At 40.7% G+C, this 17,818-nt stretch overlaps 2 protein-coding genes across 4 annotated transcripts in view; both read left to right on the top strand.

Moving 5' to 3' along the window:
- The first annotated feature begins 2,559 nt into the window (after positions 1-2,559).
- LOC138631463 (histone acetyltransferase KAT5-like) lies at positions 2,560-11,087 on the top strand. Its single transcript, XM_069716420.1, has 15 exons — positions 2,560-2,625; positions 2,711-2,777; positions 3,544-3,612; positions 4,003-4,139; positions 4,973-5,041; positions 5,792-5,962; positions 6,054-6,128; positions 7,616-7,678; positions 7,955-8,203; positions 8,298-8,387; positions 8,471-8,611; positions 8,712-8,805; positions 8,908-9,067; positions 9,150-9,231; positions 9,468-11,087. The coding sequence occupies exons 1-15, from the start codon at positions 2,596-2,598 to the stop codon at positions 9,600-9,602; spliced, it is 1,632 nt and encodes a 543-aa protein (XP_069572521.1). The 5' UTR covers positions 2,560-2,595; the 3' UTR covers positions 9,603-11,087.
- A 3,362-nt stretch (positions 11,088-14,449) lies between these two features.
- Positions 14,450-17,818, top strand: part of sipa1 (signal-induced proliferation-associated 1) — a 34,670-nt gene continuing 31,301 nt past the window's right edge. For all 3 annotated transcript variants that reach the window (XM_069716484.1, XM_069716486.1, XM_069716487.1), the window contains exon 1: positions 14,450-14,776. The gene's annotated coding sequence lies outside the window, so the exon portion shown is untranslated. The remainder of the gene's footprint in view (positions 14,777-17,818) is intronic.

Raw genomic sequence — 17,818 nt, forward strand, 5'->3', positions numbered from 1 at the left:
CCAAAAGCACCATAGTGCTGATGATTGTGAGAGCGGCAATTGCAGACAGACACAATGCAGTGTGATGAGAGGGATTGAAGTGCTTCCACAAACGTGTATAGTGGCTTTATTTGATGTGGTGAAGGAGCTTTGTCATCATTTATTTTCATTGTCTCTGCAAAAGCTGGAAGGTAACAAAAGTAAAACAGCACTGACAAAGATGTTGTGTATTCTACACTCCCAGGAGACTCAGACTTAAGATCATTGTGTGAAAATAAAGGAAAAAACAGGCTGCTGCAGCAGGAACCGAGAAGTCAGTGAAGAAAATTAAAACATCAAATATCATGTGGTGACAGACAAAAATTATCTAAATATCCATGTATTAAACTTTAGATTATGTTGCCATTGAAAGAAGTGACTTTCTTTATAAAGCCTGTTTTTTCCCCCTGAGCCTACAGTGTAGATGTATAGACAATAAGAAAATGTATATCTTTTCTCCCTGCGAGAAAACAAGATAATATCAGTATTACATGCAGTCTCTTTGGTGTTCTGTAATATGTGAAACCTCATTTCATCTTAACATTATAGGGCTGGTGCCTGGTTTGGTCTGCTGTTTGTGACTGTCTGATAAAAAAAAAAACCTGAGTCAAGCTGTTTGCAGACACCCATATGTTGCAAACTCACGCTGTGACACTGAATTGATTATCTTGAGTTGAAGTGCAACGTTGCAACACAATAGTTACCTGGAGTATTGTTTCGCAAGTGTACACACACTGTTCTGGTTGTTTGAGAGTACTGTGTAGCAATCAAATGGACTTTAATAAGTTAAAGCCTAATAAGGCTCTGCCTCAGCAGAGAGATCAACACACTCACTGTCCAATCAGGCTGTTGTGTAGCCGATAATGGTGCTGCAAGGTTGTCACTTGGCTCACCTTAAATTCTGCAAACTGAGAACAAGAGCGCAGCTTGGAATGCAAATACAACTTGATGCACTTGCTCATAATACTGGATTGATTTCAGATAACTGCTAGTTTACAAGTTGTCTGCCCTCTAACTACTGGTTAAAAAAACAATGCCTTTGGCCTCAGCACCTCAGACAATACCCACCAGAAAATTCTGAAAGCCCTGAAGGCAGGTGGGTTTTGTCTATCATGAGTAATTGCAGTTTGTGGGCTGAGTTTCTCCCGAGGCTGGCCGACCTGGCTGTCTGTTGTTTAATCATTTCTCAGTTAAATAATAGTAATCTTTGTGAGTAAATTTAATTTAATTTAATATATTTTAATATTATTCCATTTTATTTGTATGTACTGGGCGCATGTATGTATGTATGCATGTATGTATCTAAATAGTTTCTTCTGGAGGTGTAACCACCTTCAAACGTAGATTACTATCGGCTCCTGGGTAAGTGAGTCACTAGTGGGGCAGACACGGTTGACAAACAACAGGAGAAAGCCTGACCAAGAAGCCCAAGAGGCTGCTGTGGAATAAGTCCTGTGTGATACTGAAGGAATACATTGGTCACTGAAAGCATGCAGATGTCCTTCATTAACCTCCCTCCTGATGAAAGACATACATCATTTAATACCCTATATAAGGGGTCTTCAACGTTTTTCAGGGCAAGGACCCCTAACTGATAGAGAGATGGAGCAGGGACCCCCTACTATATATATTGTATAAAATTGTGTTTTATATTAAACTGGAGGACTGCAGGAGCCTTGCAGGGACAGGTCCAGGCTAGTCTCGCGCTGTGAGTGAACCGGTGCCCAGCTTGAGAACAATATGTTGGATTCGTGTTGATGTGTATTTAAAGATATTTAAATTTGTGGGGAAGAAATTGGGGAAACAAAAGAAAAATTGTCTAATCAACCAAAAATTTCAGACCCCCTGCAGTACCTCCGCGGACCCTCTAGGGGTCGCGGACCCCCTGTTGAAGACCTCTGCCCTATATGATAAAATTCTAAATACAGTGACTTGGACAATATATTGAGGCCAAACAAAACAAATAGGCTACTTTTACATAAGCTTTGATAAATAATAGGCTATTATATTAACAATCTGCTTTAGTAATGCAAAACTGCATTTAAAATTTCCATGTACAACATATGGTCCCTTTTTGTGTCAGTGCCACATATATACTGTATCTATCACCACTTGCCAAGCCTGTCACCTCGAAGTTTACGTGTTTTTGTTGTTGTTGTTGTTTTTTAAAGCAGCCCTATATTGTTATAAATGACCGAGAAACTGTTAAAACAAGTATTTAAAAGGTGAGCCATATGCCCATATTTAACCTTTTTTTTTTTTTTTTTTTTTTTTTGCTCAGTGGACTGAATGCACCAAGCAACTGGGATTTAAGACGAGTAAAATGACGTACTGTGGGTGTTTAAAACAAATGAGTGCGGAGGATATCCACACAGTAAACATGCTGGTAAAAAAAAACAACAACAACGACGAGTTCAACAAAGGTATTATGGGATGAGAAAGGTGCATACGTTTTTCTTCCGGTTTGGTTTTCCGACTTCCGCTCCCCGCCTGGGGCGAGGTGTATTTTCTTGCTGTTTATTTCGTCTTTGGTGCGGACCGGCATTTTCCCACAACACCCTGCTCCTGCTCTCACAGATGACGAAAATGGCGGACAACTCATCTTCAGTAGGTTTTCGAAAGATACAATGTTATTTTAGAGACATTGACCAGTTTCGGGACGTAAATTAACACGTTTTTTTTTTTTCTACAGGTCGAGATTGTGGAGGGCTGTCGCCTCCCCGTTCTCCGTAAAAACCAAGAACACGAAGACGAATGGCGTAAGTATTGTCCGTTTGTTTTTCCTGTGCTAAGCTAATGCTAACGAGCGGAGCTCAGCTGTTGTTAACAGGAGCCACGGCCTCCCGTCAAAGCGCCGTAAACAGCTCACTCAGAGGACACGAGTACTTACACTGTGCTCATGGATTTAATTTGAACGTTTGCTTCACCAACTTTCATCAATTCAGAAATTAATTAGTCAACTCTTACTGTCATTTATATATATATATATATATTTAAAAAAAAAAAAGCATTTTAGGAGGAAATCCATGTGACACCAGGCTGATGTTTACAAACCTGAAACAGAAGTGTTCAGGTGGAGTAGTTGTTTTCCTGAATGTGTATTGCCTCTTTTATAAGGATTGAGTTTGGGTCAAAGTGGTTGTGGTTGACCCTGCTTGTGTTGGCGGGTCAAAGATAAAAAAACAACAACAACAACAATAAAATCAGCTTTAATGAGCCGGACATCGCAGTGACCCTCCTTCAATTAACGGTGTTGTTTTTGATAGTCACAAACCTCCTTGTGACAGCGTTGCTTTTCTCCTGTCTCAGCACTAATCTGCATATTTTAAGACATTTCTAGCCTCACATCCAAGTAGGTTTTGTGGTTTCCAAACCTTTTGGATTAATGTTTCACCCTTTAAATCAAAGCCGCCCCTTGTCACAGCTCACATGAGTGTATGAGAGCAAACTATGAATAACAACAGGCTGACTTTTTTTTTTTTTCCTGCACTCAGTTAAAATGTGACTCTCTTGCTTTTCCAACAGCGTTGGCTGAAATTCTAAGTGTGAAGGAAGTCTCTTCGAGAAAGCTGTACTATGTTCACTACATTGACTGTGAGTGTAATTTGTGTTCTTCTTGTTTTTCTTTAACATTTTAATTATCATTTATAATAAGTACCGGGACTGGGAGCCATTGGCAATTTCATAATTTGATTCAGAATTTATTCTTGATCATTAAGAACAAAGCAAAGCTAATGAAGTATTTTAATCCAAAATGTGCCCAAACACATGCCTTGTTACATCGGGTCATTAACCAACATTGTAGGTCTCCCTTTTTGTATTTCATTTGTGGGTCAATTCAAAATCGTAGGAGAATCATAATCCTTTTGTGAATTGATTTATTCTCCCACTGCTGTTTTTGTAACTGTATAGACTGGATTACATTACACATAAACATCCCAGCAGTTGTGTTCTTGTTTGTATAAAATTGCTTGTGTTTAAAAGTCAACAAGCGGCTGGATGAGTGGGTCACAGCGGACAGGCTGGACATGAAGAAGCTTCAGTTCCCTAAGAAAGAAGCTAAAACACCAACCAAGAATGGTCTCCCAGGCTCCCGTCCCAGTTCTCCGGAGAGGGAAGTGGTAAGTGTGTACTACACCACTGAGTGTTTATCTCGCACCTTCAAACATGGCTTTAGTACACTCAGGATTTGCAGCATCATTTTAACATTGTTAAAACAGTAGTTTATACAATGTTTTTTCATTTACACCCCAGTGTGTTTTGCAGCTGCAAAAGAAACAGTAAATGTAACACATGGCTGCAAGTGGGACCGCAGGATGTGATCAGTGTTGCCTTGCCTTGAAAGATTTTCACATAATTCAAAAGTTAATTTCAGTTTCAATCGCTTAATACTGCCTTGTGTATATAAAAGTGTATGGTGAAGATTTAAAAATATTAAATTACCGTTTGTAATCAGTGGTCAATACTACAAACAGCTTAACACTGTTGTTGATAAAGAATAATTTTGTGTTTTATGATTTGGTCATCTCCACCGGTGTTTGGTTTGTTGGGCAGAAAACTCAGAATAGCTACAAGATATTAGTAACAATCTACATGGTCACTAATGACCTGCCGGATCAGTGATTTGTTCAAATCTACAGACAGAAAACGCAGCATTGACACTTAAAGATAATGTCAGGAAAATATTCAAGGGGCTTTTGTGAGAACTCCATTTTAAGAAACATATTTTCTGTTTTTATTTTTAAATATTTGTATTCATATGTAATTCAGATCTCAGATTGGCTGTCAGAGCCTTTTTTTTTTTTTAATGGTTTCTTTAATGGAAATGTTTCAATTGATTGATGGGTTAATTATTATGCAAGTCACTAGTTCAATTGTGTGCACAGTGAATACTTGAGGGTGAACATGAATGTCAGTTAATCCCCTTCCTTCTCTTCCTTTCTGTTCAATTCAGAGGAAGAGTCTAGATCTGAACGTACAAACGGCCACAGCTCCTTCCAGAGGCAAAACCCTCCCCACACCGGTACAAGTTGAATTTACCCCTTTTAGAAATGACTGAGACCTGTTTGAACCGAGTGTTAGCATGTGTCCTGAGTGATTGCATGGCTGAACTGATTGGGAATCCAGATATGAAGGACCGTGACGTAATAAAAGGAAAAGGATGATTTAGTCGTGTACATGACATCCAGGGTGGTTTTAATACACAGTTTAACCAAATGTCTGTCAGGTTCATGCAGCGTACTTGTAAAGCAACATTTCAGCTTCTAATCTTTCAGATGGCATGCTTTGTCCTTGTTGTAATCTCTTATGTTGTGGTGCTGAGGGTGGATTACTTGGCTTTCATCATCTGCAACTGTTGAATAAAATATATAAAAAAATCTGCATGCCCTGAAGCAGCTAACATCTTAAATAGCACAACTGGTTTATTGACTACTGTTGACATATTGTTAGTTGCAGCTCATCTTTGTCCATCACATCTTAATACTAGGTTTAAATAAAGTGTAATTTACATTAGACTAGTTTAACCTGGAAATTGGAAAAACCTATAGAATTTGATTTACTACTAAAAAGGCACTCATTGAAGTAGAACTGGAGTGCCCCGTTTTTAATCATGACGTTGGTTTGTATTTTAAAAACTGAAGCACATGCCTGTGGTCCGGCTCAAATATAAAAAAACAATCTTGTTTGGAAACAAAACTTGTGATTCAGTTAGTTTTGGTTAGTGTCTGAGCTCCTTTTAAGCCGAATGTCTAACGATGTTTATATGCTGCAGAAGAGGAAAGTAGAGACCGTCCCCTTGGCGACTCAGGTAGCCCCGGCCACCCCCGTGCCCTCCCTGCCAAGTTCAGCTGAAGCCTCTCAGGCATCTGTTTTTCCCGCTGTGAGAGAGACCACCACCTTCAAGGCCCGCGAAGACCATGACCAGCTCTCCTCGCTCACAACGGTAAAGACAGTCCTCTTTGATTCTCGTGTGTTTGAGTTGAAGTCTTTTATCATTTGCTGATGAACAATTAATCATTTCTTTCTAACAATAGAACGGCACTGCCCGACGACTCATCCCCGCTCAGCCTGGGAGGAAGAGGAAAGCTAATTGTGGGGGAACAGACGAGGTATGGAACTTTGATTTGTTTCATCTTTATAGTTTGTTTATTTTCTCCATTTTTCCATGTATACCTTTTGTTAGAGTCTCTGCATGTTTTTGGTTTCATAGATTCATGTTTTTTTAGTCTTTTATTTTGAGCACTGTAAACTAAAATACATGCACAGTATACCAGTTGATTTATGGCGGCATTCTCCCAATCAGCAGGTGACAAAATCCTTTAAATTGGAGCCCAGCTGATGCACAAATTCTACACTTTAGTCAAAGAACATGTTTATATTGTCCTAACGAATAAATAAAAAAATATAGAAATCTGTCTCTTCTGCAGTGGAAACCACTCTCAAATGTAATGATAGTGAGGAAAGAAAAAAACAACAACAATACTTTGTCTTCCTTTTAATATCTCACTTGTTTTTATAGAGATAACTATCTATTCTATTTTATATTCTTCTCTTTTCTTTTTTGGCCAAGTCTAGAAACATTATGTTGACAGAAGTATTTTCCAGTAATTTCTTTTAATTTGTGTGTTTGCAGCTCATGTTTGTTATGCTGTTTGAAGCAGGATGTTACATTTTGTGGGTTTTTGGGTTTAGTTTCTATCTGTTAAGAGTTTGCGCAAGTTAAATTATTGTATTGGGGATAATGTGTTGTGCTTTCATTTTCCAACCTCCACTCTGGTTCTTTTCTGCAGGTTTTTCTTTCTTTCTTTTCTTTCTTTTCTTTTCTTAGTCTAGTTTGATGTTGAGTTGATTTATTTTGGCCTTTTGTTTTGTTGTGTTGAAGTTCAGTGACCGAATGAATTGTTGCAACTGTGCAATGTGGAATATTTATTTACATTTTGATCAAATGTAGTCAAAACATTACAGAGAGCTAAAATTCAACTCCACATCGTATATAAATCCCACATTTATTTTAAGTTTATGGTCTGACTTTTGTAAAATAATTTAAAATGCATGTTTATTGTTTTGAAAAGGTTAATGATGTAACCCAGCATCAGATGTAATTGTAACTTGGTCCATTTTGATTACATCCACATTTTTACACTGAATGACAGTTATGCACGTAAATAGAAGATTTTATGTTACTAAAAAAGGCCGAATAATGACCAGACTTAGCAAGTCAGACCTCTAATGGATTAACATAGTTTCTGTTTACTCCATAAAGTAGGTGAGCTGTTGTATTGAGTTTAGAAAATGGCTGCAGCTGACATCTTACATGGTCACATCGTCTTTGTTGACGATGGCCGGCGGGTTCTTCATATCCTCACAAAACCCACATGAAATGAACGTTTGTTTTTGCTCTTTGCACCACTCTTCAGTCACTGTCTAGCATCTCCGTCCGTATTTATGGCTGCAAGGGGAAACTACAAATGTTGGACTGAAATTCAGTATTGTATTAAATCTGCCCCCTCAACCAACGTGTTCAGTGTCAATAAGGATCATTTCATTACCCGCTTTAGTTTCCTAAAGCTTGTGTTTTTGTGTCTTTTTCTGCTAGATGATAAAGGTTTTGCAGTATAACAAGCCTCAAAGTGCCAGTGTCTTTCTACCACCACCAGAGGTCTGTTTTATTTCCTATTATTGCCCATTGATTGTGTGTGGCTGTCCAAATTCAGCTGTGCCTTAGTGGGCGCAGCTTACCTCGGACCCAAGTTCAGTCCATTTCCGACGAAACGTGTGTGATTACTCATGTTACTTAAAAGAATCAAAATGTGTTAAAAAAAACCCAAATCTTATAATGCATATAATTGAGCAGCTTTTTATTTTACCACAATTTGAACTGCTGCAGGATAACTGCAGCAACAGTGTCTAATGTGTGTACATTGTTTACCTCCAGGACTCCCAGGACAGCTCGGATGGCATCCCGACTGCGCCCCGCATGACAGGCAGTCTGGTGTCCGATCGCAGCCACGACGACATCGTCACCCGGATGAAGAACATCGAGTGCATAGAGTTGGGACGGCACAGACTGAAGCCCTGGTACTTCTCACCGTACCCACAGGAACTCACCGCGTTGCCCATCCTCTACCTCTGTGAATTCTGTCTCAAGTACCTCAAAAGCCTCAAGTGTCTCCAGAGGCATTTGGTGAGAACCTCTTTGAAACACCTGACGTATTGAGCCCTTAAGTTATGGCTGTTTAGATCGTTTCTCATCGTCCTCTGTCCACCATCTCTGACAGACAAAATGTAATCTAAGACATCCTCCAGGCAACGAGATCTACCGCAAAGGCACCATCTCCTTCTTCGAGATTGACGGCAGGAAAAACAAAGTTCGTGTTTAGATGTGTTTCTCATTTAACTTTTGTTGTTATTGTTTATTTGTGGTTGATACATGTCTGTTATCTTTTTCCAGAATTATTCCCAGAACCTGTGTTTACTTGCCAAGTGTTTCCTGGACCATAAAACGTTGTATTACGACACAGACCCTTTCCTCTTCTATGTAATGACAGAGTATGACTCCAAAGGCTTTCACATAGTGGGCTACTTCTCCAAGGTGCAAAAATCATGGAAAACATATTGAACTATGTGCACAGTGTGTACGTTCAGTCCTCGATCTAACCAGGTGTTCCCAAATTCTTAATCCATGTGTGCAGGAAAAAGAGTCGACAGAAGATTATAATGTTGCCTGCATCCTCACCTTGCCCCCCTACCAGCGGAGAGGCTACGGCAAACTGCTTATTGAGTTCAGTAAGTGAAGTCGTCGTGTGGTCAGGCAATATTTTTATGTTTTATATGCATTTCTATGTTCAATATTTCACCTGTGTTAATTGTCTGTTCTGTGTCTGTCAGGTTACGAGCTGTCCAAGGTGGAAGGGAAGACGGGGACTCCTGAGAAGCCGCTTTCTGACCTCGGTCTCTTGTCCTATCGCTCCTACTGGTCCCAGACCATCTTGGAAATTCTCATGGACCTGAAACCTGACAATGGAGAGAGGCCACAGATTACCATCAAGTATGTGACTGTTTAGCTCAGCCTGTTACTGTTTTCAGAGCAGAACTGTCATAATTTGTCTTTTCTTTTTTTGTACCCGCAGTGAGATCAGTGAAATCACGAGTGTAAAGAAAGAGGACGTTATTTCAACGCTTCAGTACCTCAACCTAATCAACTATTACAAGGTGAGAGTGTTAATTAATGGTTACACTCCTCTGCTTCAAATTTAAATGAAAATGGATTTACAACGGGTCCTGATCTTTACATCTTTACAGTCAAATATTTCTCTGAAATTTAAGTAAAGAGAAGATGATAAATATGATCGAGGATAAAAGTGTTATTTAACATTGTATGTTTCTTCCTAAAATGTTTGCAGTGTGCCGTGAAATAACGCTAACTCTGTCTTGCTTCCTGAATGTAGGGTCAGTACATCCTGACTCTTTCAGAGGACATTGTGGACGGGCACGAGAGAGCGATGCATAAGAGACACTTGCGCATAGATCCAAAATGCCTTCACTTCACTCCTAAAGACTGGAGCAAACGGGGCAAGTGGTAGAGTCCCGGCCGGGTTCACTGAATATTCTCCTCCAGCGGGGACTTGAAGCAAATGATGGGATCAGAGGAAGGTTTTTATTGAGCTTTCTCACCGGGAACCTTTTTGATCCCAGGACTTCTGTTCAGATTCAGAACACTGAACATCAAGTGTCACTTGAGACGCAGAAGCTTTTCTGGCAAATATTCATCATATATTGTATTTAAAAGCTGTCAAACATGAGGACAGAAGACCGACTGGTTAACAGCAAGAAAAAAAATACAACACACCTTCTACTGTGTAAAAGATCCTGTTTATGACCAAAACAGTGCATTAAAAGAGACATTAGGTGTCCGTTCAATAATGTAAATTAAAGGCTAAAATTGCAAACGTACAAACCCCCCAGCTGTGGTTTTGTAGAATTGCTTCGTCTGTTGACGAGTCCACATTTTATACAACACACAAAGTGGATTTATTTTCTTTTGTCATTGCTCCTTCGGCCAACACAAGCAAAAATGTCTCTGTCTAAACCCTTTGCCAATGTCGTCTTTTAAAATGATTTATGCATCCCACAAAGGTTCGATTGGAGACGTACGCCAACAAAATGTATTATGTGACTCTGTCCAGTCATTATTTAAAGTCATCAAACTCTCGTCATATTTAAACCTGCAGTGCAGAACTTTTGTCTCCCTCTTCTGCCAGTGAGAGTAACTTTGAAACCACTTTCAACACATACTTACGTCATAGGCTCCACTGTAGCCTACTGCGTCGCTACCGCTGTAAAACGGTGAATAAATTCATCTGATACATTAATTCGGCCATTGTGGGATTGTCTCATCAGACACCAGATTTAGAATTTCTGTATACCATGAATTACAGAGGGATTGAACTTCCTTCAAACGTAAAAGTCCTGCACCGTAGGTTTGACATACCTTTGTTTATGAAAAATATACTGGACCTATAACGCACATTAAACAATGGGACAACTAATGCCTGAACAGCACTTCAACATTTTCTACTCTCACTCGTGATTCTGGTTCAAGTTGGTCAGGCTTCCAGACGCCTCTCGGATGCTTCTCGCAGGGCACAGGAGTGTCAATCGTTTTCACAGTTTGACAACAATACCTGTTGATCTGCAGACTCTTGATTACTTTACCATTCACACTTATTACCAGCGAGTGAAAGAGAAGTGCGCTGTGAGTGTGTAAACAGGGAAAATGTCAGATGTGTTTTAGGGGAAAGACACCTGCCCATTTATATTCTCATTTCAACACACAAATAGAAAAGTTCAGTTTTTTATTCTCTGAGTGCCTGATTTTTAATGTCTCTCAACTAAAGAACAGAAATGTTCCTGTAGTCTCTTACTACATGCTCCAGGCTGGTTTTAGTGTCAACTAATTAATAAGACATGACTCATAAAAGTACGTACATTTAAATAAACAGCCAGAACCAGACCTGCAGTTAAAATGCTGCGTAAGAACCAACAAGGTCAGTTCAGGTTTGTTTTTTTTACAAAAGTCACTTTGCTTTTCATTTCCTTCTATTTTCCATAGTTGTTAGTATTTATCTTTGTTTGTGATCATTCAGGTAAATATTTGTTCCTTCTTTGATAATCCATTTTGTACGCAGTGTGCAATGAGACAAATCATTTCCCTGAGTTAAACATATTTTCCCTGTGACTGTACATACTGAAGACAGAAGCCATGTTGAACTGTTAGAGGAATGTAAATTTAGTGTACAGTTGTCTTTTTTTTTTCTTTTTTTTTTCAATGTTATCTAACAGGCTGCACAATATTAAGACCTAAAATTGATATCTTACCTTCAGTTTGTGTTTTATGTTTACATGTCTAAAAGGATGTTGAAAATACTTTGTTGAAATCATTTAGTATATCTTTATGTGGAACACAGTTGAGAGTATCATTTGAACATTTGATATGAGAAGCTTGTTGAATTGATAAAAAAAAAATCTTGAAAACCATTTGTGTATCCCGAATGTGTATCTTTAACTATGTGTACTGACAGAGACCCAGGAGCCAGCTTCTACTGTGTATACAGGTAAGGCAAACGGTGTTTAAATACCAGTTAAGATTCATATTTGATACGAACTGTAATGTAGGACAGTGAAGTAACTTAATACAGATCATTCCTGCAGGACTCGGTGCTCACGATGAGTCTGTAAAATATTTATTAGTGAGTTTGCATATAAAATAAATGACAGAAAACAATTTTTTTTATAGAAATAATCAATGCAGTTAAGGTTAAATAACCTTACTGAAAAATACTGTTATCGTTTAAGCTGTTTTCGTAGCATTTGCATTGGCGCGACCACCAGGGGGCAGCATTGTAATTTTACTGTCCTGTATGCAACAGTTTAAACAACATGCTGAAGTCTGGCACGAGGGATACTTGTTTAAAGCAAATTCAGTAATGCAAACTGACCACTTTAAATCGGTTTCAGCTGCCGACGGAATGTGGACAATTGCAATGAATCAAATTTTAAGCAAAGCACCGCCGCATGTGTGAGGAACAACTGCACGTCATGCCTGTTGCTGACTGACATCTTTACTGCTGGACAGGACAAGGTAGGCAAACAGTTGACCGTCTAAACGATCCTATATCACACCCTCAGTTATTGAAGGTAGTTGTGCGAACTTCAATGTTGATAAATGCGGCATTGTTTTTTTTTTTTTGCTGAAGGCACCAATTCATTGAGGGGTCTGCAGCCGCATCAAACAGCACAGTGCTCTGCTGCTGTCACCTCTGAAGGTCAAGTTTGAATCCTCAGCCTCGCTTTACACTCGATTTCTCTGCAACTCTGGTGAAATCTGTCCCAACGTCACCTCACACCCATTTTCTTTCTGCACCTGGCAGAGCCACAGCAGTCCTCACGAGGACAGAGAGGAATTTCACACTAATCTAATATCCTCCCTACATCTGGGAAGTCTTCCTGACATCTACATTTCCTCATCCTGATTCCTGTCTGGTGGCAGAATTTGTATTATTTGGAGCCACAGACCCAGGGGCTTTATTTATTTATTATATTTTTGGCTTCAGATACTTGTACTCTGAAAAACTCACCAAGGATATAGACAAGACTTAAAGCAGATTCTTTAAAACTCCATTCTGGTCACTCTGGTGGAAAAAAATAGAATCGGTTAAATGTTCTGCAACTGGAAGCTAATGTACAATAACTAAAAAGCACTCTTTCTTTGTGGTTGTATCTTACTATGCTTTAAATTTAAAGAATCAATGTTGGTCTTTATAAAGAGGATGGCTGAGCGCTGCCCATCATTTGCAGTTGTTTCAAACTTCATGTCTGTAGAAAATGATGCCTCGAAAAATGTATTATGTCACAAGAAGGACAAAACTTGCACATGATAGATGCGTTGCTTTGCAGAGCTGTAAAAAGTGCATGAGACTTCTTGGCCCTAAAGGAAAATGTCCACTTGGTGTCACTGTAACACTAAGAGTTGGGAGGCTATGTCCTCTCTAAAACCAGATTCAGTTGAGTCAGACCATCACAAATCATGCACCAGCACTATGCATTTATATGTTAATTAATGAAGTTAATGAATTGTATAACAGGAAGAAAATGGGCAGATTATATTAGACTTGGATGTAAACTTTGTTATAAAAAAACAGTCTGGAAATTCAGAATATTAATGTTTTAATTTGTTTTAAATTATTTAGTTCATACTGTTTGTGTAAGATGCTCATGAACAACACATTAGGTGAATGAAAATGTAAGAGATATTTTACTTGATAGCTCCACCTTTTTATTGCCTTATTGTTCATGGATTAATCATAAAACAGAAGCAGCTGTCTCCACAAACGCCTCCTGACCACCGATGGGACACACAGAGGTGTGTTTGTTTTTTACAAAACTGTTTCGACTACTATCAACTCTTCCCTCTGTTTTTATTTTTCTTATCTCTTCAAGACACACACGACCAGCAACGCAGGCTTCTCCTCCTCCTCCGCCTCCTCTTCCTCTGCCTCCTCCCTGCCCCCAACCTCAGACCAGAGCCGCTGACCTCGTAACACACACACAGCCATATGGTACGGCCGGGTCGAAAACTCCAGCAGTAATTAGGGGGATGGTGCCGGACACTCAGCTCTGCTGCTGTGTAGGTTAAAGCAGCGTGATTCATCTTCTCCTATCCTGCGCATCATTAAAATGGTTTACCCAAATTCACAGGTATGTGTTTTTGTAAGTCGGTGCAGTGGCTGATGGGGAAGGAAAAGTCGAGCTGTGTTGTTATATACTCCTGCGTTCTCATTGTTCTCAGGCAGGTTGATTGTTTGTAAAGATCTCGACCCACACTGGCCACGTTTGGGGAGTACACAGAAGTCTCTACAAATAAACACACGCACACACACACACACACACACGCACATGCACACACACACACACACACACACTGCCAGTTTCATCTTTGCCCCCGAGCTGTGGTGCCTTTATCTCTCTTGTGCAGAAGTGTCTGTTTTGACACAGAAGAAAGAGACTTTGTTTGATGTTTGTTTCCATCAGTACAAGAAAGGTTTAAAAACTGTAGGAGGTGTCTGTCTTGATACAACATTGCATCATCATCTGATCTGCCACATTTCTGGTTGTGCGTGCCATGTCGCTGTCTGAGGATTTTGAACCTTTGATTCAGCAAATGTTAAAATTCAGACTCATGGCTAAATGAAGTCTTTTAGGATTTCACTGTGAGACACAGAGAGCTCTCTTCTCGGGCGCTGCTGTCCGTCCATCGTTGCCTCAACCTCTCTCTGTCAAGGAGAGGAGGAGGGGTGAAGCTGTGAGTGATAGAGAGAGAGGGAGGAGGAGGAGGAGGGAGGAGGAGGAGAAAGAGGGGGTTGGCTTTAGTGTGATGTGAATGGAATAGAATCAGCGCGAGAGGGGAGAAAGAGGGAGGAGGACAGCACAAATCAACCTGCCTCTTGACTTTAACAACGGAATAGAGGGAGCCGGTAGACACAGAGATCGGGAAGTGTGCGTTTCGCTGCTTTTTATTTTTATTTTTGGAGAGAGGAAGAGGACATCAGACAGGAGGAACTGAAGGAGGAGGAGGAGAAAGAGCCTCACCGTGGAGATAGATAGCAGAAAAATGCTGTCATGGGGAGAGAAGGGGAGGGAGTCGGCAGAGAGGAACAGGATGAAACAAGGCAGGGTCGAGCACAACTGAAATGTGGAGGTAAGCCTTTTCTTTCTGTACGGAGGATTTACATTCCAGCCTCCCCGTGTCCTCTTTCTGATGATAATGAATTCAGATGGTTGGATCTGCACCCCGTGTATGCCACATACCTCTGTAAAGGCATGCATATGCCCTTCTAGTCACCCAGTCCAACCAGAGACAATGTCTGAGAGCACCAGAGGATATGAAATAATGGCTTGGCATTATCATATCATGCAGTTTGTCCTCCCTCTGCCTCTCTGCCCATTGTGTTGATGTCACCTCTTTAAAAAATGCATTTAATGCAGTGAGCTGAGGCGCCCAGTACACCATTTAACACGCAACATTGTGTGTTTAAAACCAGCTCGCAACCTTTGTCGCATTTTATGCCAGGCCTGCCCTCCTCCCCTCCTCCTCTACCGACACTACAGCCCCCCCCCCCCACACACACACACACACACACACACACACACACACACACACACACACACACACACACACACACACACACACACACACACACACACACACACACACACACACAAAATCATCTTTCCCGTCTCCCTCCATTGTGCACTCGCCTACGAGGCTAAGATTGTCTCAAAAGCAGTGTTGTGACATTGTCAGGAAAGGCACTGCGAAACCTTTGCTGTAGAGCGCTCGTGGCTGCAGGACTCAGAGAGATGAGTGCAAGGTGGAGGGAGGGGGAGGGGGAGGGATAGATGGAGGGACACTCAGGGAATGAAAGAGAGACAGAAAAAAGAAAGAAGATGCAGGAACAAAAAGAGGATCAGGATTTATTCCAGATACATGTTTTTCCACACAAAAAATAAATACTATGAGTCTGCAGCGCGCTGGGATTTGTGTGGATAAAGAGGATTGTAACAGCACTGCATGTGATGTGCAGACAATGATGGAATGGAGAAGCACAAAACCGGAATTGGGGTGTTGTTTTCAAGGTGGCAGAGAAAATGAGGGATGCAGGAGTCAGCCTCACCCCCGCACCACCACCACCACCTCCTCCTCCTCCTCGCCCCCCCCTCCCTCCATCCCCACCTCACCCTCCACACCAACCCCCTGCACTCTCTAATTTAGGATGGGGCTGTGTGTATACGAGACGCTCGGGCTTCAGGGGGCTGGATAGGCTGCTGTAGGGAAAGAAAAGCAGAGATGAAGAGCTGAGCGGGGGGGAAGACGAGCAGCAGCTTACATAAGCCAGTGCACTCAAAGGACGGAGCATTTAATTTATATTGAGCTGCATGGTTCCTCATTGCGTGGTTTATTCAGTGTGGCTGATATTAGCATTTTTAAATGTTGAAATGCAGTCAGCGCTGGCTGGATGGGAGAAAGGCCGCGTGATGACTGGATGTGACTTCATGGCATCGTGTTTGCGTTGACTGGCAGGAGGGTGTGATCATTGTTCATCGGGGTCAACTTTGAGCAGACAGTTAGGTGTGCGTATGAAAATCCACCTCGTTCTCCTCCATCTACAGTCCTTCATGATGGCGAATGATAAGCATGTCTGCATGTAGTGCACTGATATAATGGTGCTCCCAGTGTGCAGCCTGATCATCCAACTCGGCTGCTGCTGCTGACTTTTGTTCTGCTGCCATCCACTGCATTTACAGTATGACAACAGTAAAAATCCTCCGTCTGCGGCCTCTGTGTCGTCTGATGCCATAGAATTGTTTTCGTTGGCCAAACACAACAGCTTTGTTACTTGTCCTCTCTCCTGGACTTCTAAGTCACCACTCAACTGGTAAAGCAGTGAAGCAATTAGCGTCATTATTTTCCATAATCAAATCACCTCAAACGATTACACATCTGCCTGCTATTACTTTGGAGTTAGAGCTTTGTATAGCAGTGATGGTTAGACATAAGAGGCGCTGGGATTAGGGCTGTGACGAAGGATTATTTTCATTCTTGATTCATCTGTGGGTTGTTTTCTGTCGATGAATCAATTGTTTGGCTTATGCAGTGTCAGAAAATAGTGAAAATGTATGCTCATGTGTTCAAACAGCTTGTTTTGTCAAACTAAACCCAAAATATTAAGTTTAATAACATAATTTTTTTTTTTTTTTAAATTAGCAAATCATGACATTACTTAAATAGTTAATCAATTATCCAAATTGTTGCAGTCGATGAACTGACTGATTATTTCAGCTCCGGTTTGCAGACAACAGGATATAAACACATTTTGGAGTCACATCTGATGTGGACACTATAGTCAACCCTTAAAAGCTGAGAGTGAGTCAGTATTGGGATTTCAGTTATGTATTTAACACATTTTAACAAATCCCCCCCCCCAAAAGCCTCCTGTAAACAGTTTTTTGTCATCCACTGTCACAGATAGAAACTGAAACGTCCAGGACTAAAAGAATAAAGAAATTCTGTTTTTTTAAGGCAAAAATTTACAACCCATGTGTGTCTTTTCCCTGTGAGAGGCTTCCTCTGCGGGACGCGTACTATTCCAGGTTGAGTAGGAGGGGAAAGGAGTCACAGGAGACTCTTGAATCGATTGGCCCACTTTTATTTCCTGCACCAAACAGGAGCCAAGAGAGCTCCACTGTATACATGTGAGTGACATGTGGATTTAGATTTATCTGTCAGCTCTCATTGTTTTCTTATTGGCAGTGCCATAAAATAATCCTGTGCTTCCTCGGTCACCATGTGGCCTCTGACATCAGCAACCATTCAGCTGGTAGATCCAGACTAATATCTTCTGAGGCTGTTTGTCTGCTAGGATTTAAGCTTTGTTTGTCTGTTTTTTGTGCAGAATGAAACTGTGACTCCTAAAATGTCTCCTCGTCCTCTGAGCATCAGCTTCAGCAAATAGCTGGCAACGGTCAACAATTACCAGACTTCACCACAAGTAAATGGCAGGCTGCAAAAATGTTACTTTCAGTTTGGACTGCTCGATATGAGACTGTATCTGAATAAAAAATAGTCCAAAATCTTGCATGGAATTAGAGCACTGGGACTTGAGTCTGTTTTTGCACTCAGTCATTGAGATTTAGATAAACATGTCGCAGGTTACCAGGCAGACTTTCTTCTGGTCTGAGT

The sequence above is a fragment of the Brachyistius frenatus genome, unplaced genomic scaffold (genome assembly GCF_029030835.1).
Source record: "Brachyistius frenatus isolate BFR_SWC_R1_liver_20210118 unplaced genomic scaffold, ASM2903083v1 Contig_157, whole genome shotgun sequence".
In the NCBI taxonomy this organism is placed as follows: Eukaryota; Metazoa; Chordata; class Actinopteri; family Embiotocidae; genus Brachyistius; species Brachyistius frenatus.